The sequence below is a fragment of the Lissotriton helveticus genome, chromosome 11 (genome assembly GCF_964261635.1).
Source record: "Lissotriton helveticus chromosome 11, aLisHel1.1, whole genome shotgun sequence".
NCBI classification, from domain to species: Eukaryota; Metazoa; Chordata; class Amphibia; order Caudata; family Salamandridae; genus Lissotriton; species Lissotriton helveticus.
In genome coordinates, this window is record NC_136072.1 from 1,089,105,491 (window position 1) to 1,089,130,623 (window position 25,133).

Consider the following 25,133-nt stretch of genomic DNA (forward strand, 5'->3'; position numbering starts at 1 on the left):
TACCTGGAATTCACAGGACTTTCACTAATCATTTCTAAATGCATTTTACTTGGCTGGCTGCAAGTCCCTTAATGTATACAATATTTCTCACAAGTGACAGAGCATACACTGTCGCGGGCGAGACCTAATAAGGGACTTTTCAGCAGTTACTTTGGTATGCTCCTTGATAGTTTGGAGAGGATAAATATAAGCTATTGCTTTGAGATAAAATTTGATTTGTAAAAAGAAATTTCTCTTTAGAAAATGTTTTTTTGCATAAACTTGGAAAAATGCTCTAGGTTTAGGATTTAACGATCTCTTGATGAGCAGGTCACACATGAGCAACATAAGCAAGACCATGATATTCTAGTGGATCCATGAACGGTGCTCATGGATGTTGACAAAAGAAAACAGACTGATAAAGAAGGGATTCAGAGGTAAAAACACATGTAGGGTACTGCAACCTTTGAGTAGGGTGGGATTAAAGACTACTGCAGACAAGAGGTAGACAAAAGCAAATATACAGCAACTATGTGAGCAACCATGAACGAAAAATTAAAGATGCAGAAACCTGGACAAAAGGCTGAACAGCACTTTCACACTTCATAAATGAAGATACAAATGTGTGGAGTCATGAGCTACCCTGCCCAGAAAAAAAGACTACTCACTGTTGTTGGTGTTGTTGGCGTTAAAAGTCCCAGGTGACCCATTACTGTCTTTCTCCTTATCTTGATTTTCAAAGTCCATATTTAAAGACCTGCAGAAAAAGAATACTTGGTTACCAAAGGCTTAGCAGATTGGACCAAATAAACTTTTAAGGTCCACAAATGGGTGCACACGTAAAGTTTACATGACAGAATCATGTTCATTTAAGTATTCAAACCTGGCGTCACGGACACAAAAACCTACCACGATCACCGTTCAAGGATTCTATTCAGACATGAAATCAAGGACCATTGGGAGTAAGGCGTTACTGAAGAACCTTCCGGCTCATTTCTTATGTTTGTTGTAGAGCTTGTGGAGCTATTCCATTTTCGCACATTTTATTAACAGTTGTGTACTCGGTAGAAATGCATCTTTTAAATAAATGTAAAGATCATGGATTTAGATTAACAAATTACTTGACTTGTCACACGTTCTCAGGTGGATACCTTTTATTGCAGTAAATTACTCAACCTGAAAGTATCTCACAGTGTATATTGCCAAATGGGCAATGGACTAGTCTTTGCGAAGCACGATACTTAAACCTGGAAGTGAAGAATCCACTCTAAATAGTTTCTAAGTCAGGCTTCTGTATCCAGACCGATACAGTGGCACACAATGTCACAGGGGAATACGGGATAAGCAAGGCGCATCTTCTCGTTCTCCAGAGTGGCTTATGGTGCATAGTATGTAACGTTTAGACATTTTGCATATTTTATTTATATTGTGACAGTTGATTTTGGAAGGAGGAACCAACTAAGAAGTTGCTGTTTTACAGGAAGAGGCTCCATGCATTCTGCTGCTGCAAAATGTTTGATGGAAGTAGGAACAGGTATTAACCCATATTTCTTCTGCAGTAAGAGCACAGTTTCTGCAAATGGAAAGGCTAGTGGCTTAGACTGTCCTCGCTCTACAACTAGAGGAATAAGATCTGTGTCTTGCTTCCTTATACCAGATTTACATTACCTCCTGTACCATGTCCTAGTGTTATTCCCTTTTTGACAGAACTAGGCTATTTGGTGAAGGGAGTATTACATCTTGGTATCCCAGTCTATTTCTAGTGACCACCATTTGAGCAAACCAGTGAGGCAATGGAGTAGTATTCTTGCCATCAGACACCCAACCAAGTCTAAAATATTGAACAAGTTGTACTCTTTATCTTTAGCTATCACTGGTCAGCTGAGCAGCAGACTTCCTTGGCACTGGTCACCCTCAACAGTTGGCACCTTTGGAAAGTGAACACAGGTTAGGAAGACATTACGTGTCCAAGATTGGATGATCATCCCAAAGCATTGAAACCACCATCTAGCTCCTATACATACCAGGACAGTCTATCTCTACCTTCTTGCACCAATTTATCCTGTTGGCAAGACACCAGAAACACCCAAACTGACCCCATGTATGTTTTATGCTTTCATCTAGCTTCTGTGGGAGACAGGTCAACCCACACTGCGTCTTCTGTATCTACGCGATTATAAATATATAACGTCTGTCCTATTTTAATCTCGAATGTCTCGGATTTCAGACGGCCAATGGATCAGTCAGTCATTTTCTTGTGGAACCTCTGCAATTACTTTTAGAGCAGCTCAGGCACCTCTTCACTAGTCAGTTCAAAATAATCTTGAAAGTGTTAAAAAAGGCACTCCATTGACTGCAATTTCCTTCATATTAATGTTGTACCTGAACAAGTTACTTACCTCAGGTAATGCACTATCTGATAGAGACGATATCTAGCTACAGATTCCTTACTGTTGAATTTCCTAGGTGTCGACTGGATCCAAAACCTTTTGTGTGAGCAGTACCCCTGCCTGCCACCAGGTGGCTATGTTCAGTTCTGTGCAGCGTCGTCAGCGCTGGAAGCGACGTTACCCTCACCTATATAGGCACCACCCAGGTGCGCAGACGTCAGTTACTTTCCACAACACGAGCACAGAGCCATGAAGTGAACTGGCTAGTGGGTGTCCAAACTAGGGCCCTGAACGGGAATAACCCTGGTCCTAGAAATGTGTCCGCAGAGCGGGGAGGCATGGATGGGTCTATAAGGAATCTGCAGCTAGATATTGTATCCATCAGATAATGAGTGACCGAAGGTAAGTTGTTAATCCGATAGACTTCTAGGTGCAGATTCCTTACCTTTGAAAAGATACCCAAACCATACCATCCTGGCAGAGGGCTGATGCCAAATTGGCTATACTAAGGAGTCCTGCAGGTACGGACAGTCAAAATACTTGTCCCTGTGGACCCGACTGTCCCGGCAGTAGTGTCTGGCAAAAGTGTGCAGGGACGCCCATATTCCTGCCTGGCAGATGTTCAGTACTTGAACCCCACGAGCTACTGCCATGGTCGCAGCTTTGCCTCTGATGGAATGGGCTAGTAAACCCTCAGGGGGCTGCATTTTTTGCCAGTGCATAGCAGATCTTAATACAGAGAACGGCCCAGCTTAAAATAGTCAGTTTCTGAACTGCTCAACCATTTTTTGCTCCTACATAGCCCACGAATAGTTGATCGTCCACCTGGAACTCTTTTGGGCAGTCAAGATAGAACAACAAAGTTGTTCTTGGGTCCAGATAGTAGAGTTGCTCCTCCTCTTTAGAGGGATGTGGAGGAGCATAAAAGGTGGGCAGGATGCCAGATGGAATAGGATCATAACTTTACATAGGAAAGAGGCCCGGGTGTGAAGCAACACCTGGTCCGGGAATACCATAAGATAGGGAGGCCTGGATGATAAAGTCTGCAGCTCACCCACCCTCTGAGCATATCCTATTGCCACTAGAAAAGCTGTCTTGATGGTAAGCAGCCAGAGGGGATAATTGTGTAGTGGCTCAAGGGGAGCACACATGAGGTAAGTGAGAACCAGGTTCAGATCCCAATGAGGCATGATGAAGGACGAAGGGAGAATATATGTACAAGCCCTCTCAGAAGTCTATGTACAATAGGGGATTTAAATAAAGAGAGTTGGTCAGGCAGCCGCAGTCAAGTAGACAGAGCAGAGTGTGCCCAGAGCAGAGTTCTGCTGGGCAAGGGTAAGAATGAAGAGAAGAATATCAGAAAGAGAGTGAGTAGACTTTTTGGTTCAATATTTTACACATTTTTGCCAACAACAGGCATATACTGTTTGGGTGGAAGACTGCCTGGCTGCCAAGATAACTTTTCGTACTTTGGGAGGAAGGTCAAAAACTGTCGCCGCTCAATCTCCACACATGGAGGCTGCGAGTTGACAGGTTCAGGTAGAGGACCCTCCCGTTCTGCTGCAACAGAAAATCCTCCTTAACGGGCAGCCTGATCGGAGGATCGATGCTTATTTTCAGAAGCTCGGATACCAAACTCCCAACGCCCAGTCCAGAACCGCAAAAGTGACTTGCACCTGGTTGTTCTTGACTTTGAGAACTCTGGGCAGAAGTGGTATGGGCGGACAAGCATACAGGAGGTCTGAGCCCCACTCTCAATGAAAAGCGTAGTCGAGCAATAGCCACCAAGGAAACTCCGATGTGCAGTAAAAGAGACATTGTGCAGTCTCTTCGGAGGCAACCAGATCTAACCAAGGCTAACCCCATTGCTGAAAGAGACCTTCTGCCACCTCCGACGGGAGACGCCATTTGTGATCCACTAGGCATAAACGGCTCAGTTAGTCTGCCCTGGCGTTCAGGGAACCTGCCAGGTGTTGAACAACCAGGGTTATGCCCTGCTGTTCTAGCCATGTCCAGAGACGCAAGTCCTTTTGAGATAGGGTCCACGACTCCACCCTGCCCCACATGGCGGTAGTTTTGGCTCTGTAAGCTTCCACCAACTTCCCCTTGACCGAGGGAAGAAATGCTTTCAATGCCTGTTGGATCGGTCAGAGCTCCAACAGGTTGCTGTGGAGTACAAATTCTGCCTCAGATCAGAGTCCTCTGATCTCCACCTCTTCCAGATGCCAGCCCCATCCCAGGAGTCAGATCTGTCACCACTGAGATCTGGTTGGGGAAGGGAGAGGAGCCTGCCTCTGACCCAATTGTGGTTCGTTATCAACCATTGAAGGTTCTTTGCAGTTTTCTCCGAGAACTGGACATGTCGGAGAGATTCTCCTGATGCTGCGCGCCCACTGGAACTTCAGGTCCCACTGCAGAGCACTCATATGCCATCTAGCATGATTTACCAATAGGATGCAGGAGGCCATGAGGCCCAGCAGCCTCAGTCATTCTCACTGAAGCGAAGGATAGAGGCTGAACCATCTCTATCATAACCTGAATACCCTGGACTCGCTGCTCGGGAGGATAAACCAAACGCTGCACTGTGTGCAGAACGGCTCCGATGAAAGGGAGTATCTGAGAAGGAGTCAGGTGTGACTTTGGCACATTTATAGTGAGCCCGAGGGAATGAGGGAGATCTGATGTAGTCTGGAGGTGGGGGACGACAGTCTGGGGCGAGGCTGCCTTCAACAGGCAGTCGTCTAGGTAGGGGAAGAATGAAATACCTAACCTGCACAGATGAGCTGCTACCATCGTCCCCACCTTGGTGAACACATGAGGGTTGCTGGCAAGGCCAAAGGGAAGCACAGTGAACTCAAAGTGCTTGTGGCCTTCCTTGAGCAGCAGGTAATGGCTTTGGCCAGGCAGGATGGGGATGTGAACATACACATCCTGCTAGTCCAAATCTGCCTGTCTCCTTGGTCTAGGGCAAACCAAACCTGAGCTAAAGTGAGCATCTATAATCTCTTGAGGAAGAGATTGATGGTTCTGAGGTCTAGAAAAGAACGAATACCATTGTTCTTTTTGGGTATCAGAAAGTAGCAGGAATAGCAACCACTGCCTACTTCTGATACCAGGAACCCTTTCTATAGCCCTCTTGGCAAGGAGAACTGTAACTTCCTCTCTGAGCAAGATCAGATGATCCTCCCTCCGCCAGCCGTTTTTGAGACGGCGGTAAGATGTCTAAGAGGTTGGCCTGAACCTCGGCAGAGAACCCAGATTTTCTCAGCCAGGAGTTGTGCCGTAAAGTCACTGTCGCCATAACAGCTCAGCCCAGCAAGTCAGTCATACCCAGACCATACCTAGTGGTGAAACTTTGCTGCATCCCTCCTATCTATCGCTGCTTGGAAGAGACTGGCCCGGTCAACTCCAGGACCTGTAGCAGCACTTGGGCAACCGTTTCACTTTGGGTATGGGAGTAACTGCCCAAAAAACAGGTTGTGTTCACTGACCGCAATGCTAGGCTGGCGGTAGAAAACATCTTCACAAGTATGTTCAGCCTTTTAGATTCCCTGTCCAGGAGAGTGGCAGAGAATGAGCAATGGGGAATCGAGGCTTGGACTACCAAGCTCTCAGGGGTGGGGGTGTAGGCTGAGGAAACGAATAGTTTTCTTACCTGTCGGTGTAGTTTTGCAGCTTGAAGATCTTTCTGGATTCACTATGCTGTGCATTATTCCGCGGTCTTGTGGTTGGGTCCGGAATCGTAGTCTTTTCTTTGTTTTTTTTTTTTGTAGCCCAGGTGGGCGTCGGCGTCACACCTCCTTGGGTGCATTTCCGGTGACGTCGGCATGCTTCCTGCGGAAGCTCCCACTCTTGGGCGCCATCTTCGGGTTCTTTTTTTCCGTGTTTTTTGTTTCCGAAGTAATGGAAGTGTTCTATTTTGGTGATATTTTACCGCTTGTACTTTTAAGTCCTTTTTTTTTTTTTAACCACCTCTTCTCTCTCCAGCCTCCTCTTTCTGGCGGAGGTGGGTGGGTTCGCTAGTGAATCCAGAAAGATCTTCAAGCTGCAAAACTACACCGACAGGTAAGAAAACTATTCGTTTTGCAGCGTGAATCTTTCTGGATTCACTATGCTGTGCATAGATTTTGTAGACGAAAAATATCAAGGACCCCCTGTTGATACAACTGAATATGTTATACAGGGAAATTGGACAATGTGAAAAATAACCATCAAATATGATATCACCAGGGAGGTAGCGACAACACAAGGCGCAATATACAAATTAAAAGTACAAAATTATGCTTTATTATTGAGTGTATATACTCAGGATAAAAACATTCGGGTTCAAATATATAACCAAATTATACACTTGACCTATTCTAATTTAAAAAACAACACTAATTGACATACAAAATAAAAATATCAATGACACAATTAATTATAAATTCATAAGACAGTGGCAAACAGTAATAATCTTCGACGCGCGTTTCGGCGTTTGAACAAGAACGCCTTCTTCAGGAGCCACAAATAAAATCTACAGAGTGTAACCAAGGGGTTGCTATTTTCAAAGCAAACGGCTCTTCTTCGATATGGCGCTCGTTACTTTAGGTAATTTCTTTTTAAAAACAACGGATGAAATGATTATCATTTCCAACGGCCGCGGGACGCCAGGAATCCATCGCTTGGAACGCCCGCGGGTTGATGTGAGCGCTGTATACCAACAACTTTCCGTCCTAAAGATATCGTTAAGGGAACAGATCAATCGACTGTGGTCCCGTGTTACTTTTAATATTATCAACCCCGCTGACTATCCGTTGTTTTTAAAAAGAAATTACCTAAAGTAACGAGCGCCATATCGAAGAAGAGCCGAAGGCGTTCTTGTTCAAACGCCGAAACGCGCGTCGAAGATTATTACTGTTTGCCACTGTCTTATGAATTTATAATTAATTGTGTCATTGATATTTTTATTTTGTATGTCAATTAGTGTTGTTTTTTAAATTAGAATAGGTCAAGTGTATAATTTGGTTATATATTTGAACCCGAATGTTTTTATCCTGAGTATATACACTCAATAATAAAGCATAATTTTGTACTTTTAATTTGTATATTGCGCCTTGTGTTGTCGCTACCTCCCTGGTGATATCATATTTGATGGTTATTTTTCACATTGTGCATAGATTTTGTAGCATTTTCTCATTTCTGTGCCGGCTGGGTGGAAGATGAGCGTTGGTTATTGAATATGTGCTGGAGCACCTTTTGTCCGACTTGTGCTTCCTTGTTCATCTGTATATCCACACAGTAGTGCTTCGAGAACGCGTGCATCGAAGCCCATGTTCCCGCCAGGCATATGTCTTGTATGGGTGTGTTAGCCAGGAAGGCTATTGTAGCACACTTTTTCCTAGTGGAGTGGGCACGTGTCCCCTCTGCTAGCTCTTGTCCTGCACGTTTGTGGCAGAGTTGAATTGTTTGTGCGATCCATCGTGCAATAGTCTCTTTGGTTACTGCCTTGCCCAAGAAACTGTTGGCGAATGACACAAAGAACTGTTTTGTTTTCCTGCGTCCCTTCGTCCTCTCAATGTAGTGCATGACTGCCCTTCTGGCGTCCAGCGTGTGCAGAGCTCGCTCTGCGCTAGTGGTTGGTTTTTGGAACAAACTCGGTATCTGTATAGACTGGTTCATGTGGAATTTGGACACCACCTTCGGCATGAAGTGTGGGTCAGTCCTCATCACAACCCTATCATTGTGTATTTGTATGTAGGGTTCTTGTAGCGTCGGCGCCTGAAGCTCGCTTACTCTGCGTAAGGACGTTATTGCAACCAGGAAAGCTGTTTTCATAGTTAGCATCTTTAGGGAGGCCTTGTGAAGTGGTTCAAAGGGCTCTTTCATGAGTTCCGTTAGGACTATGTTTAAGTTCCATGCAGGTGGTGGTGCGATCCTTTTCGCTCCTTCCAGGAATCTCTTCACCACCTGTGATGTGAAGAAACTCCTGCACGTTTCTCCCCTTGTGTAGGCGACTATCGCTGCCAAGTGAACTCTTAACGAGGATGAGCTAAGGTTCTTCTCCAGCAAGTGCGTCAGGTACTTTAGCACTGTGGAGTCCTTCTTCATTTTATTGTGAAGTCTTTCTTTTCTGCACCACATTGTGAATCTTTCCCATTTCGCAACATAGCACTTCCGAGTGCTGGGCCTTCGTGCCTCCCGAAGGACCCTCAGGGTGCTTTCTGGCAGTCTCAAATGTGCGAACTCTATGTCCTCAGGAGCCACGCTACTAGGCTCAGGCTCTCTGGCTCTGGGTGTAGCACCTCTCCGTTCTGCATGGAGAGCAGGTCTTTCGTCTTGCCGAATCTGTGGGGTGCACACTGTGTCATCTCCATGATCTGCGAGTACCATGTCTGCCTGGCCCACTGTGGCGCGACCAGTATCAGGGTCATGTTGCTCGCTCTGCACTTGCTCAGCACTCTGTGCATCAGTGGTATCGGGGGAAAAGCGTAAGCAAATGTCCTGGACCAATCTATCCATAGGGCATTCCCCAGGGACCCCTCCTCGGGATGCGAAGTTTTGGCATTTTGCATTCCGGTGTGTGGCGAACAGGTCCACTGATGGCGTTCCCCATCTGTCGAACAGCCACCTTGTCTCTTGAGCATTTCGCTCCCACTCGTGGGATGCCGATGTCTGTCTGCTGAGCCAGTCTGCCTGTATGTTGTCCTTCCCTGGTAGGTGTATGGCTAGCAGGTCTATCTTGAGAGGGATGGCCCATCTCCATATGTCCTGCGCCAGCGTTGAAAGCGTGGCTGACTGTGTCCCACCCTGCTTGTTGATGTAGAACATCGCGGTGGTGTTGTCTGTTTGTAGCAACACCTTGTGCTTGTACAGTCTTGTTTGGAAAGCTTTCAGTGCAAGGAAGATTGTCTTCATTTCTAGGTAATTGATGTGCTTTGTCGCATCTGCTGGCGTCCACAGTCCCCTCACCTTGAGCTCCTCCATGTGAGCGCCCCATCCCTTCAGGGAAGCGTCTGTGGTGATGGTCACTGTTGGCGTTGGGGGCGTTACAGGCTTTCCCCTTGTTATGTTCTCCATGGTCCACCATGTCATCTCCTTCTGCACTGCGTGCGTTACAACCACTAGATCCTCCCAACTGCCTGTAGCTTGTGACCATTGCTCCTGTAGCCATTCTTGAATGGGTCTCATGTGGAGTCGTACATTTGGTACCAGGTGGATGCATGATGCCATCATCCCCATGATCTTGCTCGCAGTCCTCACTGTCCGAGCTTGTCCCTTCCGGTAGAGGCGAGTTTCCTTCACCAGCGCCCTCCCCCTCTCCTCGCTGGGGAACACCTTGCCCTGTAAGGTGTTGATCTGTGCTCCCAGGAAGATCTTCACTTGTTCCGGCTCCATTGATGATTTCTTCCAATGGATGGAGAACCCCAGGCTTATGAGCGTGCTCGTCACTGTATGTGCGTGCTGCTTGCATTTCTGGTATGAGTTTGCTTTCACCAGCCAGTCGTCCAGGTAAGGGTATACATGTATTCCTTGCCTTCGTAGGTGCGCTGCGACTGCTGCGAGGCACTTTGTGAAGACCCTTGGTGCTGATTTTAGCCCGAAGGCTAGTTTTGTGAACTGGTAGTGGCTTTCTCCGATGGTGAACCTGAGCATATGCTTGTGCTTTCTGTTCATTGGGATGTGCAGGTAGGCGTCCTTGAGGTCTATCGTGACCATGAAGTCCCCGATCTGCAATTGCGGGAGCACCTCTTACAGGGAGGTCATTTTGAAATTTTGCGTTCCTATGAATTTGTTCAGGAACCTTAGGTCCAGAATGGGTCTCATTGTCTCGTCTACTTTTGGTACCAGGAAGTACGTTGAGTATATTCCTTTGTTTCTTTCCTTGAAGGGTACCCGTTCTATGCCCTGCTTCTGCAGGAGTTCCTTTGCTTCTTCCTGAAGACGCTCTAGCTGTTTGCTTGCTAGTGGTTTTCTTTTTGGTTTTCTGCTTGTTGGCCTCCCCTCCAACTCTATGCAGTATCCGAATTGGATGATGTTGAGGATCCATTTGTCTGATGTGATTTCTCTCCATTCTTGGAGGTAAAATCTTAATCTTCCTCCCACTGGTGTTATGTGGTCGTAGGTGTCTAGTTTGTCTTGACCCCTCTGTACGTGCTGCCCCCTGGGATCTTTTCTTTGGGCGGGCACACAGAGTTTTTTTAAGTCACTTAGAGGCGGGCTGCTGTCCCCCTTTTATTCTGTCCACGTCCATTTCCTCTCCCTCGAAAGGACTGGCCTCTTGGTTGGTACTGCCAGGACTGCTTCTGCTGACCCTGCGAGTCTGCCTGGTGCGTTTGTTGGAAAGCCGGGTGTGATGTACCTGGCTGGTTTCCACCTCTCCCGTCGGGCCTCCGTGACGGGGTGCCCCTTTTGTTGCCTCTGAACTGCAACGCTCCCATGGACCTTGCTGTTTCGTTATCCTTTTTTAGTTGACTGAGCTTCTCATCAACTGTTGTTCCGAAAAGCGTATCGCCGTTGAACGATGTGTTCAGGATGCTGTGTTGCACCTCGGGTTTGAAACCTAAATCCTGAGCCAGGCGTGTCTTCTTTCAGTGACACCCATCATCATGAGCCTGCTGGAGGTGTCTGCTCCGTCCAGGGCCGTCTTGAGGCAAGAATTTGCCGCGTTCTTCCCTTCTTCAACCAGTTTTTCCGGCCTTCTGCCTGGCATCCTGGGGCAGGTCCTTCACCAACTGCCCCAGCTCCTCCATGATCTGGTACAGGTGCCTGTTTATCAGGGCGTTGGAATTAGCCATGCGCCAGTGGGTCGCGGCATTCCGTTCGATCCTTCTGCCCACCAGATCCATCCTCTTGCTCTCCTTATCCGGTGGTGGTCCAGAAGTAGTGGGCACGTTAGCCCTCTTTCTTGCTGTGGCCGTGATAATGGAGTCTGCAGAGACCGTGCCCTGAATGTAGGGTGGGTCCTTTGAGGAATGCTTGTATTTCTTCTCTGTTCTGGGAGTGACTGCCTTGCATGTTGCGGGTTCCTTGAATGCTTCCCTCCCCTGAGCCAAGACGCTGTCGAGCATTGGTAGGTACTGGCTCCTTGTTTGCGTGGGGAGCAATGTCTCTAGAAGGAAGTCTGCTTTCTGCTTCTCTTCGTCGAGCTTGAGTCTGAATGCTGCTGCAGCAGACTTTATCACCGAGTTGTAGGCCCCGATGTCGTCCGGCGGCGAGGGCCTCGAGGGATATGTGTCGACCGCCTCCTCTGGGCTTTCGGTGTCGACATCTAGGTAATCCACCTCCTGTCAGAGGGGGCCGACTCGGCGTCCGTCCTACTGTCCTCTTCTTCCCCATAGTTGTAACTATAGTAGGGACTCTCGTCATCTTCCTGGTCGTTGACCACCTCGACGTCCGGGTCTTGTTCCTCGGCGACGTCGTCTTCCTCCTCGACCACCTCCACCACTGGTGGCTTGGTCTTGTGGGGAATCGTGAAGGTTTTCATCTTTGCGTCGAAATCTTTCTTACGCTGCAAGATGTTTTCCATTTCGGCCTCGAGGCGCCTTCTCTTTTTCTCCATCTCGGCTGCGTGTTCCGCGTCGGATGGTTTGGCCGCTCTTTTCGGCGGTTGGCTCGGCGCCGTGCTTTTCGGTGCCAGAGGCTTCGACGCCGAACCGGATTTCGGGTCTCTGGTCGGCGTTGGTGCTTTAGGGTCCTTCTCCCTCGGCGTCGATGGATCCTTTTCAGGGACGATTTTCGACGACTTTTGCTGTTCAACAGCTCTCGGCGCCGGGGTCTCCTTCTCAGAGGATCCGCTGGGCCTGTGTGTAGCCGCGGGCGCCAGGTGTTTTGGCGGCGGCGCTTTCGGGGCCTTGCCCTCGTTTTTTCGAGACTCAGTCTCTCGGGTTCTTAGGGGCCGTAGAGTCTCCTACCTTATCAGACGTCTTGGTGTAATCGGTCTCTACGACCGTGTAGCTGTCGTCTTCGGCGGCAGCGTTGTCCTCTTCCTCGGAGGACATCCCCAGATCGTAGAGGGATGGAGTCAGGGCCTTCCACTGGAGGGTGGCGTGCGCTACTCTCTGGCTCGCTCTCACACGCAGGGCCTTCGGGGCGAAGGCGGAGCAGGCGTTGCAGTCCTCGCTTACATGATCTACCGGTAGGCAAAGGTTGCAAACCGGGTGCTGGTCCTTCTGCGCGTACTTGTGGTGGCAGTTACGGCAGAACTTGAACGGCGTGTTGTCCATCATTGAGCGCTCAGGGCCTCCCTGGTCGCGTGTTCGTCGAAGATCTCGATGAATTCTCCTTCTCCTTTGCTGGCTCTTGATCGATGAAGTCTCCTGGAGTCTTCAGATGAATTTTCTTTCCAATTTCTGTATTTTCCTTCTTCTTTCTCCAAAAATGTCTGGAGCCCAAACGGGAACGATCCAGACCCGACCGCGGAAAAAAAGAATCTGAAGATGGCGCCCAAGAGTGGGAGCTTCCGCAGGAAGCATGCCGACGTCACCGGAAATGCACCCAAGGAGGTGTGACGCCGACGCCCACCTGGGCGACAAAAAAAAAAACAAAGAAAAGACTAATATTCCGGACCCAACCACAAGACCGCGGAATAATGCACAGCACAGCATAGTGAATCCAGAAAGATTCACGCTGCAAAACTAGTATCGCCCAGGACAGGGTGATGGCAGCAGGCAATTGTCCTGCACACAGGAGCTCATGTGCTAGGATTGGGCCAATCTCCTAGAAGGACATCAGTCAGTGCTTCATTAAAGGACAATAGGGGTTCAGATGAGGAAGCACCAGGTTGAAGCCCTTTGGTCAAGAGGTTAGTCTTACCCGCCACTGAGGGAAGGTCATGGACCTCCCCTGCCCTGTTCACCACCATTGGATAATACTGTCCCTCCTCCGTAGCCACAGTAGGTAGAGAATGCAAACCAGTAACTGGAGAGGTGTCCAGTCCACTGGCCTCTGCTAGTTCGTCATACCAGTCCAAATTCTCACCAGTGGTGCAAAACTGGTGTTCTAAAGGATCAAGTGACCACTCCCTCTCTTCCCCCATAACTGCCAGCTCCTCAAAAGGTTCAGGCAACAACTTGGGACACTGGACCCTGTCGGCACTAAAATAGGCATCGACCGACGTCGCTCCGACTCCAAATGGTCAGGGATGAGAATGGGCTGGCGAAGCCACTGGGACCATCGCCGTCGAGACCAGTGCCAGAGAAGGTTGTGTCAACACGACCGGAGCCGATCCTGCATCAGATCAGTGAGAACCCACGAGAGCAGGGGTCAGTGCTGTCAGCACGGAAGCTGATGGGGTATCCTCCAACCCGCAGGGTCCAAAAGAACTATGAAAGGGTCAGCCTGCTCAAATACTCAATGCATGGCCTTGTAAAATTCCTTTAACCGAACAGTGTTGCTCTGGCTCCCGGAAACGGGTGGAGATGCCGAGTCGGACCTTGCAATGGCTGCGCAGAACTATGCCTGGAATGTCTATGTTCCCCACTCGTCCAGTCAGGGGAAACGTTCTTTTAAAATGAAGCCGGAATCACGCGGTGTCTTTACAGCATCGGCAAAAGAACAAACGTGTCACTACCATGCATTCATCCAGCACGCAAGTCATTACGACGACTTGCTTTAAGGGGGTAGAATGGTGTTTGATTTAAGTCCAATAACTGCCAGACTGTTGCGTAGACTGAAGTTGGAATTGTGAATGGTACTATTTCAAAGCCCAGCACTCCCATTAAGCAAGTCGTTATAACTACTTACGTGCTGACGGCAGGCGTTGTAACAACAAGTTCATTTTAATGCCGACGTTGTGAAGGCATGCGTGCTAAACACATGCGGGATTCAGCGATAAATTCCCAGTCAGCAAACTAAGGAGGTGAATGTGAAGTCCGTTTAGGAGAGGACTTCTTGTGCTTCTTTCCAGTGTGTCCAGAGGATCTTGGGTTCGACAAAGTGGGCTTGGGGTTCGTGAAGTGCTCCCACGACCTTCTTTTCCTCGATCGGGACAGTGACTTTTTAGGAGTCGCACTAGATGGTGTTGAATGCCGGGCCGCAAACAGGTAATGCTCCCTTTAAGCATTCGGCGCTATGGCCCGGAAGTTAAAGCACGACATGGCTGCGCTCAAGACACCATAAGCATACATGGGCCGGGTCGGTAACTGACATGGCGTAGTGAGAGGTGCCATGTGCCTTTAACCCTACCTTTCTGGAGGATATTTCGACACCAGAAACAATATTCCGCAAAATGCCAAAAAAGTGTGTCCAAAAAGAGACTAAGGGGTAGCTTTTCTCCAGATCAGCGCTAACCAACACAGAAAGAAAAGAACGGACATCTGGGCACCTGGGTGGCATCTATAGAGGTGACTGAGACGTCACTTGTGGAGCCAGCGACGAGCATTGGAAATGAAAGAAGCAACTTAACGCGTAGGGGGACTGCTCCAGTAAAGGTTTACGGATCCAGTCTGACACCTGGGAAATTTAAAGGTAAAGCATCTGCAGCTAGAAGTCTATCGGATATCAACCCATTCCTACACCAAATTGATTACTCAGCATTACTACAGAGAGCACCGGTTCATAATTTCCATGGATAATTCTGAGCGGTTTCATACCAGAGCGCAGCAATATACATCCGAACCAGATAGCAGAAAAAACACGAACAATGAAGTCGATGACCATGCGCACTATCACCGAAAGGAGGAGTCACCTTACCTTGTGACTAGGAAAGACTTCTTCAAAGAAAGAAAACTTGCAACCATTCAGACCCAACACTAGATGGCAGGAGTATGCAAAGCATGTGCATCTAAAGGCACACATGCCTCGAACATTTGAGCTATCATCGACTCTCATCTCCATTGGCTATCATGTTAACGGAGTAAAAGTGCATTTCAAACTATGCATACGCTACAATGCATCTTGCTGCATTAAGTATTTCCAGTGAAGATCTAGGCAACCGACTTCCTCATTGTATCATGAGTGGACTGTGCTAACAGTTTGTACCATGGTGCCTCAGTTTCAGATTCACGATGCCTACAAAAAAATTAGAACACAGCAGAAATGCTACTCCTACAGTTACATCTATTGGACTTCATCTTTCCTACTTCAAATCCATCCAATGGCTCCAAGTTAACATAAAATTAGGGTTGCCACCGATTATTACCAGTGGCTAAGCCAGTAATAATCAGCCGAGGTAACCACCCCACCTATGATCGACTCAAGGCCCTTTGTATTACCCATATGGTCACAAATGGCAAGGGTCCCGCATTCTTGTAAATATCAAGAGATGTTCTTCAAAAATAAAAATCCAGGTCACTTATTCGCTTCCATCAAGGATAAAAGCCACTTGCAGCAACCTGAAATTCTAGAAAATGGTCAAAATCCTGCTTTCCCCTTCCATGAGATGATAGATCAGACCAAGCCAATTAGAATAGGGAAAGATACTACTCTACATCTGTACAGGCAAGAATTATGCAACACATAGAACAGAAGTGTCTGCAAGAAAGTATTAATGTCAGACTGTCGAAGAACTACTCAATGAGCAGCAAAATATGGCTGCAATTGTCTGATTTTGCATGGCTAACAGCTGTAGGGCAAAAGAAGTGACATCACACAATGGTACTTCATTACAAATAGAAAGTTTTATAACTACTGGAATGCAATGCAGTTCTTCCCGAACACGGAATAAGCTGAGAAGGATTGTGCACATTATACTGTATGCAACCACCTGGAAGCCACTACACTATAGCACGAGGTTTCCCTTGAATAACTGCACGAATGAATGAATGAGCTCCTTCATCTCATCAGGGCAAGCTGCACGATAGAGCACGTGAATTTTACGCGGCACTTTCCAACAGCCATATATATTAAACTGCGTCACAGTTTTGTTACATCTATTATGTAATAATATTGCACGGTGCATTGTTTACAAACCGCGTGGACAGCGTGTGGTCATCAAGACGTCTAACTATTTCTAAATGCATGCCTTGGTCTGTATGTTTTTGTATCTAACAGATCATGCTACTCGAAGGCAAAGCTCTCCAACACCTTATTAGGGGTAGAAAGCGCTATAAAAATACAGATAACATACCAGCTTGAAGCTCTTAGTCTTGCATATGATAAAGAACATTTCAGACTCAACCACCAGATGTCGGTTCATGCTGCAAAAGCTTCTACGGAAGCAGATGTAAACAATTAATTTTTTTCTTCAAAGAAAGGGTTCAATAAACTAGGGGGGTGACCGGGCTTTCATAAACTACAAGGCTATGTGATCAGTCGTTTATTTGTTATCACTTCAGTGAAAGACAACTCCACAGTCCAAGCAGAAAAAGAGAAGCATTCCGCAGCAGGCACCACCAAAGGGCACTTGCTTCTAAGTGTCCAGCCAGATGACATTCTCAGGACCACTAAGAGACAAGTATCAGTATTTATGCAAGGAAGCTCGTTTTGAGACACTACTAATACGCTTTGCTGGCGGCCCTTGTTGAGAACTTTGGAAAGCCTATAGTTGAAAACGAAAAATAACACCGATAATTGGGCATGACTTGGAAATTCAGAGGAAAACAGCAATTCACATCTGCACACTATAAGAAAAGGTACTATTTTTGTTGAACATCGGAAGCAAACGTTTTGGGGTCGAACTGGCATACCCACGGATTCCCATGAGGCTTCACACACTGCTATATTGGAACCAGCTAACGGCAGCCATCTTCAGTCCTTCATGAACCCCTTCTTCCTGAGGTGAAGGGGGAAGAACACCTCGACAACCCTTCTTGATGGTCAGGTGTCTCAAATCACAAGGTTCGAATATGGTCACGCACTGCAGACCAACGAAGTGGGTCTAACAACATTAATCCATCCATCCACCCACCCATCCATTGTGTTTAGGGCGGTGCAGGGCATGATATCTAAGGCAAGCAGATGCATCACACTTCAACTGATAACATGAAATGTGGGTAAATCTGTAGAAAAATGTGAAAATTAAAACTTTGCAAGAGATTCCAACCATTGGAGGCATGGGAAAAATGGACCCAACAAAGACAGCTCGTCTTTGGTACAACATAGGCATTTTACAGATCGTCGCACTTGGGGATACTTTTTAGATGAAGATCTGAAAGAAGAATCATCAATCTCTAAATGGTTCAGATGTTTTGGCGTTGCAAGTTTTTGTAGCGCATGATTAAACAATGTTCTGTAGTATTTTATGTAACATTTTTATTTGTTACCATTTTCAAAAAATTGACTGCATACTTGTTAACAAGCAGTGATGTGCTTAGATCATCCACAAGGGGCAGAACCTTGCAATTCAGCAGAACCGCGATATATATTTGGCAAGACAAAGTGGATGCATTAGCCACCTATCTCCCAACAGAAGTATATAGTTGCTAAAAACCTGAAAATGCCACATCCTTTTAAATTCCCCAAGGCCTATTCTAGAGTTGGAGCGCTAAGGAATCAAAGAATACGAGACCCGCACAACACAGACCCAGCTGTGACTGAATCCAAGAGACCGAAGCATTATGGTACAGATCCAGAGTGCGCTGAGAGGCCACACTAATGCTAATAGAGATTTACAGAAATCTCAGTGAAAATAACTTAACAGGGGAAGTTACCAAAATTGATGGCTTATATCCATTTGAATACATTGTAGTTAATATGGAGTCTAGCATCGCCCGGTAGGAGGCATAAAATTTAGACGGCAAGCCATCCGCGCCCAGTGTCCTACCTGTGGCTGATTTTTTAACTGCACTGGATTCTTCTTCTGGAGATATCAGTGACTCTCCAACACTTCATTTTGCAAATGAGTAAAGTAAAGTCCACATTTGTAAAGCTCACAATCACCCGTTAGGGTCTCTAGGCGCTGGGGGCCGTCGGGAAGATTAAGCAAGCTATTGCCCAGAGTCACATGGTGCTGGGCTAACCTGCCGCCGGAGCCGGGGATCGAACCGTGGTCCCCAGATTCCAGAGTCAGTCGCCCTGGCCGCGGCGCCACACCTCTTCCACTGAGTGCAATTTCAGTGAATCGGGTAGGTCGCCACCACTGACTCATCGACTATGAAACTGACCCTATACACCTCTCGGTAATAATGTTTAAATAATGAGGCAACTAAAGCCATCTTTACTTTAAAGTAAGATAACAAATAAGGCACAAATTTGTATTCTATTTAAATAGTGCTTACTACTCCATACGAGGCGTCAAAGTGCTTTTCAGCAAGTAGCGTGCTACTCCGGAACCCAAAAAGGATTAGTGGTGGATTAGCATAGTGAAATTTTAGTTAATGTGAGTGGTGGACATGACTGTTAGTTGGACTGAAAAGGATAATGAGGGGAATGGCGTGTAGAGAAGAGGGAAGAGTCTAGAAAGTTTTTATTCGGAGATCATAGTAGTAAGATGAGGTATGGGATGAATATAAGGAGAGATGGAGGGATGCATCTCTAGAAATGGATTAGGGAGATTATAGTACTAAAATGAGTTTTGGGATGAGTCGAAAGGAAGGAAGGTGAGCGAAGAATTTAGAAGGGTTGTTTGGGAGATCATAGTATTAAATTGAGGTCTGGGGTGATCCAGGGAGGGATAGAGGAGGGAAGAGTCTAGAAAGGGTTATTTTTGAGATCATAGTAGAAGAATGAGGTTTGTGATAAGTCAGAGAGTGGAGAGAGAACATATAGTGAGAAAAGTATAGGGTGAAATATAGGGCGAGTATAGTGGTTATGTAGGAAGGAGGCAACTCTTGAGTAGTCTTCTGAAAATAGGCTAGTTATCTGTGGATCTTATGTTTGGGGTAATGAATTAGATAGTATGGCTGCTTAAACGGAGACATTTGCTTTAAGAAGTGGACTATAGAGTGAACATAAGTAGCATCCATTTGGTCTTTAGGCTGACATTTATTTAAATCAAAGCAACTTGAAATTTTCCACCTCACAAAAAAGGTTTTGCCAGTAAGTCTGTTTTTCTCAGCAAAGACCTTTGTATGTTTTGCAACTCACTAACATGATTGAAAACGGACTGTTCATCAATTTTCTCAACTGTTTGTAACATGTAACTGATAAAAACCTTCTCCTAATTCTGTGGTTATCACTGATGCTAAACTCTTCTCTTGTAAGGTGCAACCTTTCTTCCAGCCACGGGTTAGCACTGGGAATTTCCACTGTTAAGCAAATTTGTATGAGGTCACGTAGCCTTGCTTTGAGTTTCGCATAAATATGCCAGGCTAAGTGTTGACCTTTGCCCAGTCTACACGCCCATCTTAAGTGCTGTGTTGTAAATTGCACCCGCTAAGCGCAATACATAGCTTTTGTTAAAGGTTGCCTCTGACTCCTTGCACTTTAATTGTTGATGGACAGTGATATTATTCATAGCTTTGGGGTACACTTTACACAGAACAGAGAAATATGTGCCACCTATGTTTTTTCTCTTGTTTGGTGTGATTTTGAGGCAAGGTCCAATCTGGAGCAAAGGTTCCTTTGGTGATCGTATTTGGTGATTTTATTAATGATGAATTATGAGTTATAGGATTTATTTGATCACTACAGGGGCTGACTGTTGTGTCGCCAAAACCTGACCTTACCAGGGTGCTTATAGTTTGACCTTAATGGTCATCTGGGCATTCCTGCAGCGAGACCATCAAGTAAACAATACTACAACAGTGCACAAAGCCATCAAGCTGAACAGATTCTTGAATATCTTGCATTTTAACTATCTAGTCTGAAATGATCCTGATGAAGAAATGGGAAGGTTGCCAGCATTGGGCAAGTCATTGTGCGTTCTGGTCTGTACCTGGTTTACAAATATTTTCTGAGAAAAGCCCAGACTTGTTTTTTACAAGTTCACTATGAATTCTAAAGTGGGCAAGGAATGTTTATAAAATTTTTTTTTTTTTTTTTTTTAAAGGCCTGCACCACTTTAAGCTCACTGCATAGGCTCACTCTCCTAAAGAAATACCTTCTATTGTAAAACCGCTTCTTCTGCAGGAGGCCCGTCTACAACAGAGTATTAATTCACAGTAACTGCCATAATTTAGTAGTCTTTCAGAAAAAGACGACAATATAATTTTACCTACTAACTACCCCAAAATTCTCGATCCAATTTCAATGCTACCTGCTACCAGTACACCCCTTCGCTGCACTTTACCCAGTCTCTAGTTTGAGCACTTGGGCCTGCTGTCCTGGATGATATTTAGGCAAACCTTTTTGTGTGTTCCTCAGGTTCAGCAAATGGCCCTTGCACACCGCATATCTTTAAGCTAGGTCAAGACACACAGCCCTTTTCTCTGTCAGCTTTTCAATCTCTTGCATATGGTACAGTTCTTATTAGCTCGGAATGAGCTAGTAGTATTTATTACTTTGCTAAAAAAAATCTGCAGATCCTTTTGTCTTATCCAACTGTAGACCTATTTTGTTGCTTACAGCTATCTCTAAGATCTTAGAAAAAATGTTGATCTGTAATCTCTGACTAACTGGAAGCCAAACGCTTGGTGGACTCACTCTTGATTTACACCCTCCTACTGCACTGAAACGGACTTAGTGGCTGTCACCCAAAACCTACCTTTTATTCTGCACAACAGTGGCTCAGCTCCATTGATTTCATTAGACCTATGTGCAGCGTTCCATAAAGTCTAACACCTTATTCTTCTAGACCAACCCTTGACCTGGGGTTCTGTAACAATGCTTTTAAATGCTTTCAATCTTTTCTAGTCAGCCAAAAGCAGGAAATTTCCTTACACCCTTTCACACTTCTGGCCTATCATCTCCACTATGGGGTCCCTCAGGAATCCTTCCCGAGACCTTTATTGTTCTACATCTACAGGACCGCTCTGGTTCATCTGGAACAAACGCCAGTACAGCCTATCCAAACAATACTAAACTAATCGTATTGATCACAGGCAACAAAATGATTACCAGTAGTTTTGCGGCTTAAAGAATTTTTGGGAATTACATGATCTGCCATCTGGTGTTTGGGTGCATAACTCTCCTCTTGTAGTAGTCGCTTTTTTCTTTTTGTTGTTCTTCGGCGTAGACTGTCCTCACCATTTGGCGCTTGGTTCAGCCATGAACGGACGTCAGACTCCCATTCCATAAGCCCCTGAGATTGGTCGCCATCTTCAGATTCTTTTTCCTGATGACTGTCTGTCCATTCATGTTACATAGGTTTCCTACTGATCTGTACCTCATTTGGGTTTCATTTTTGCCTTTGATTACTTTGTCTCCCCAAAATCCCTGGGGAGGAGGGTGGGTTGCATGTGAATCCAGAAAATAATTCAAGCTGCAAAACTTCTCCTACCAGTAAGTAAGCATTTAGTTTTGCAGTGTGAATCTTTTCTAGATTCATATGCTGTGCATCCATTTTGCAACCGTTTCTTCACTGTGGTGGGTGGGTTGGAGAGGAGGTTGAGCTTGCAAAAAATACCTCAGTACTCTTTGCCCTTTTTACCTGGATGTCGAAGCAGTAGTGTTTTGTGAAAGTGTGTAGTGAAGGTCATGTGGCTGCCAGGCATATGTCGCTCAAAAGAACATTTGCCAGGAAGGCTAAATTAGCTATCTTCCTTGTCGAGTATGCTCTTGGTTTAGTTACTAGCTATATGTCCCCTTTTTGTGACATTTGAATTGTTTGGGCTATCCATCTTGCAACTGTGTTCTTGGAGACACGTTTCTCTTGGTTACAGTCTGCGAATGATGCAAAGAACTGTTTCCATTTCCCAGTTGGATTTGCTATCTCCAGGTAGTAGATTATCGCACTACGGGCATCCAGTGTATGCAGTGTTCTTTTGATCAGTCTCTTTGGTTCTTGAAAGAAACTCAATATTTTGACTGTGTGACTTGTATGAAAATGGGATAATGCCCTTTGCAGGAAGATTGGGTTGGTCCTCATGACTATCCGGTCCTTGTAATTCCACACCATAGATACTCTGGCGATCACATTTGCATAAACTAAACTGGCATTTAAGCAAATCAAAACAGAAAAAACAAATCTTAAGAATTCCGGAGCTTTGTCAAAAGGAGAGGTGGGGATGGTATGTAGGTGTTACAATGTAGGAAAGAACAACTTTATAAAGGAATGGGCAAGGAAAGAGAATCAGTGGGATATTGGTAATCCATTTGAGGACAGCATGAATAGGAAACCATCAATAAACAGTTAATAATAATCAATGTCTGGGGGATTTACAGGTATGTCTGACCAGGATTCATGAAGTTCAGGTTAGAAATCAAAGTGGGACGCAAACATTTCAGCCTACATATGGGTCAATACTGTGCTATGATCGCATCTTTTTGATAAGTGTTCAGTGAATTCCAACTACAACTGTTGAACATCTAGTTTTCATTGGGTTTCCACAAACTGCTGCAAAAAGGGCACAGTTTTGTCAGCAATCTCTTTCCAGAGTGCTTTTAAGATTTCATCTAACCACTTATAATTGTGCATCTTTTCTCCTCTCTGTAACCGCCTCCTGGCCTGAAGAATACAGTTACACACACAAACCAATGGTTGACAATGCTATCAGGTTTGTTAATCCCAGCCTTAAGCACCATCGGGCTATGGAGGAAAAGGGAGGCCTCCTTTTGCCCTAAAAACCTTAATTGGTTTGGAAGGTCTATATCACTAATATGCTAGTGTATGCACTTCACCCTCACTGTTGAGAGCCTATGTTTGAAGACCGCAGACAGCTACAAAAGCTAGTCTCCGTGATCTCTAGGCCCGCCCGCCTTTATTGCCAAGTTGTGGTGTCGTGCCTACAAGAAATCGGGACATCAACTAGAAAATAGTCCACCAGGGGATTGGCATGAGCAGCTCGCTTTTAGCCCAGCTCAACAGCTGGTCATACCAGCAGGCACACTGTCACAGGAGTCTGTCTGCCAGCACTTTGTTTACTTTACTTAATACAGAAGCTAAAACAGTGATGTTTAAAGCACTGGGTACTCCGAAAGAAGACATGGGAGGAGATTTGAGCAAAAATACACATTTCAGCATTTAAGGATGGCAAGTCGAATAAAAAAAATGTTTTAAACATCCACCCCCCCCCTCCCATACTGGTGAAGCATTCTTCTAGACTGCTAAACGTTTCCAGCTCAAACAAATGGAAGAAAATATACACTCACAAAAGGAAGTCAATCTACTAATCAGTTATGCAGTGTGAGGAATCCAAATTATGCACAGTAAGGTTTGGTCTGAAGCGAAGTTTCGGTTTTTCAGTTTTTATTTGAAGCCTAATGTTTTTCTTTATTGCATTCTCTAGCTTAGTAGGGCTTGACAGTTTAGTAAAGGTACATAGAAGGGGCTAAGAAGATGGTAATCAAGGATGGGGCAGAAACCATTGCTTTTTGCCAATTTTAACAGGAGGAACCCACTACTGTTTGCCATTTTTTCCAAGACGTTATCTGTGGCCCAAGAGAATATATTTCTGTCAAAGGTTAAGTTCCTGGCTTTGACTAGGATAGAGAGTTGAGCAAACAAGTGTGCAAGTAAACGGATGTCTGTACATTCACGCAGGGATATTAGTTGCCCAAGCGTTTTTTGTCATTCAAGCCTTCACTGATCGGCAATCACTTCAAAAACATTTGAAAGACTCACTCACTGAGTTTATAAGGACACACGATCTCTTGCCCCCGCAACAATCTGGTTTCCGCGTAGGCTTTTCAACTGAGACTACGTTGCTTGGAGTGACAGAGAACATCCGCGCCATGATGGATAGAGGAGAAACGGTTGCACTCGTATTATTAGACCTTAGTGCCGCGTTTGATACGGTGTCACACGCGGTACTTTTACGAACACTCTCCTCTATAGGTATTCATGGCGCTGCTATAAACTGGATTAAGTCCCTGCTAAGCAATCGTACGTTTCAAGTCTTCTCCCATTCTGCCTGCTCAGAGACTTTAACTCCTAAGCATGGAGTACCGCAGGGCTCAATTCTAAGCCCATTGCTTTTTAACTTATATACGAGTCCACTTGACAGAATAGTAGAAGAGGCAGGTTTAAATATGTTTTCCTATGCTGACGATTCTCAGCTCCTTTTCTCTCTCTTCAGCAGAAAGCGATCATCCTTCCACGTTAAAACTAGGACTGGGTAAGATCTCGGGATGGATGCAAGCTAATTTTCTAAAATTAAACGGCGAGAAAACAGAGCTAATCGTTCTAGGAAGAAATAAAGAACTATGGGGACCCCAGCATTGGCCATCTGAAATGGGCCCTCTTCCGATGCCAGTCCTACAGGCTCGAAACTTAGGTGTCATCATTGATGAATCTTTCAATATGCACCAGCAAGCCGTTAAGACTTCAGCCACCTGTTTTGCAGTCTTAAAATGGCTAAAAAAAATCTGTTGGATGCTACCTGATTGTACCAAAAAACAGTTATTAATGCTTTGGTAACTTCAAGGCTTGATTATAGCAATGTGCTATATTTAGGGGCAAAGAAAACTACGATCAGAAGGATGCAAATGGTGCAAAATGCGGCGGCGAGACTCTTATTCAAAATCCCTATGTCTTGCTCTACTTCCAAATACATTTGTGACCTACATTGGCTGAAAGTCGAAAATAGGATTAAGTTTAAATCCTTGTGCTTCATGCATAAAATCTCAACCGGCACTGCCCCAAAATACTTGCAGAAACTTGTCCGTCCTTACCAACCATCTAGAACCCTTAGGTCAGCAACAGCCAATAACTTCGTGATCCCTAAAATCAAACTGTCACGGATGGGTGGGAAATCTTTTGTTTTCCTGGGTCCATCTCTCTGGAATGCGATGCCATATGCATTACGTACGGAGATGAGCCACGTGAAATTTACAAAAGGCCTTAAAAACCTGGCTATTTAACATCTA

At 45.6% G+C, this 25,133-nt stretch overlaps 1 protein-coding gene across 1 annotated transcript in view; it reads right to left on the reverse strand.

Annotated features, from left to right (window-relative positions):
• The window catches only part of SPPL3 (signal peptide peptidase like 3), a 274,906-nt gene that overhangs the window by 87,627 nt on the left and 162,146 nt on the right, over positions 1 to 25,133 (reverse strand). Inside the window, exon 3 of the mRNA XM_078667701.1 lies at positions 648 to 736. Within this exon, the coding sequence (XP_078523827.1) occupies positions 648 to 736 (89 nt within the window). The remainder of the gene's footprint in view (positions 1 to 647; positions 737 to 25,133) is intronic.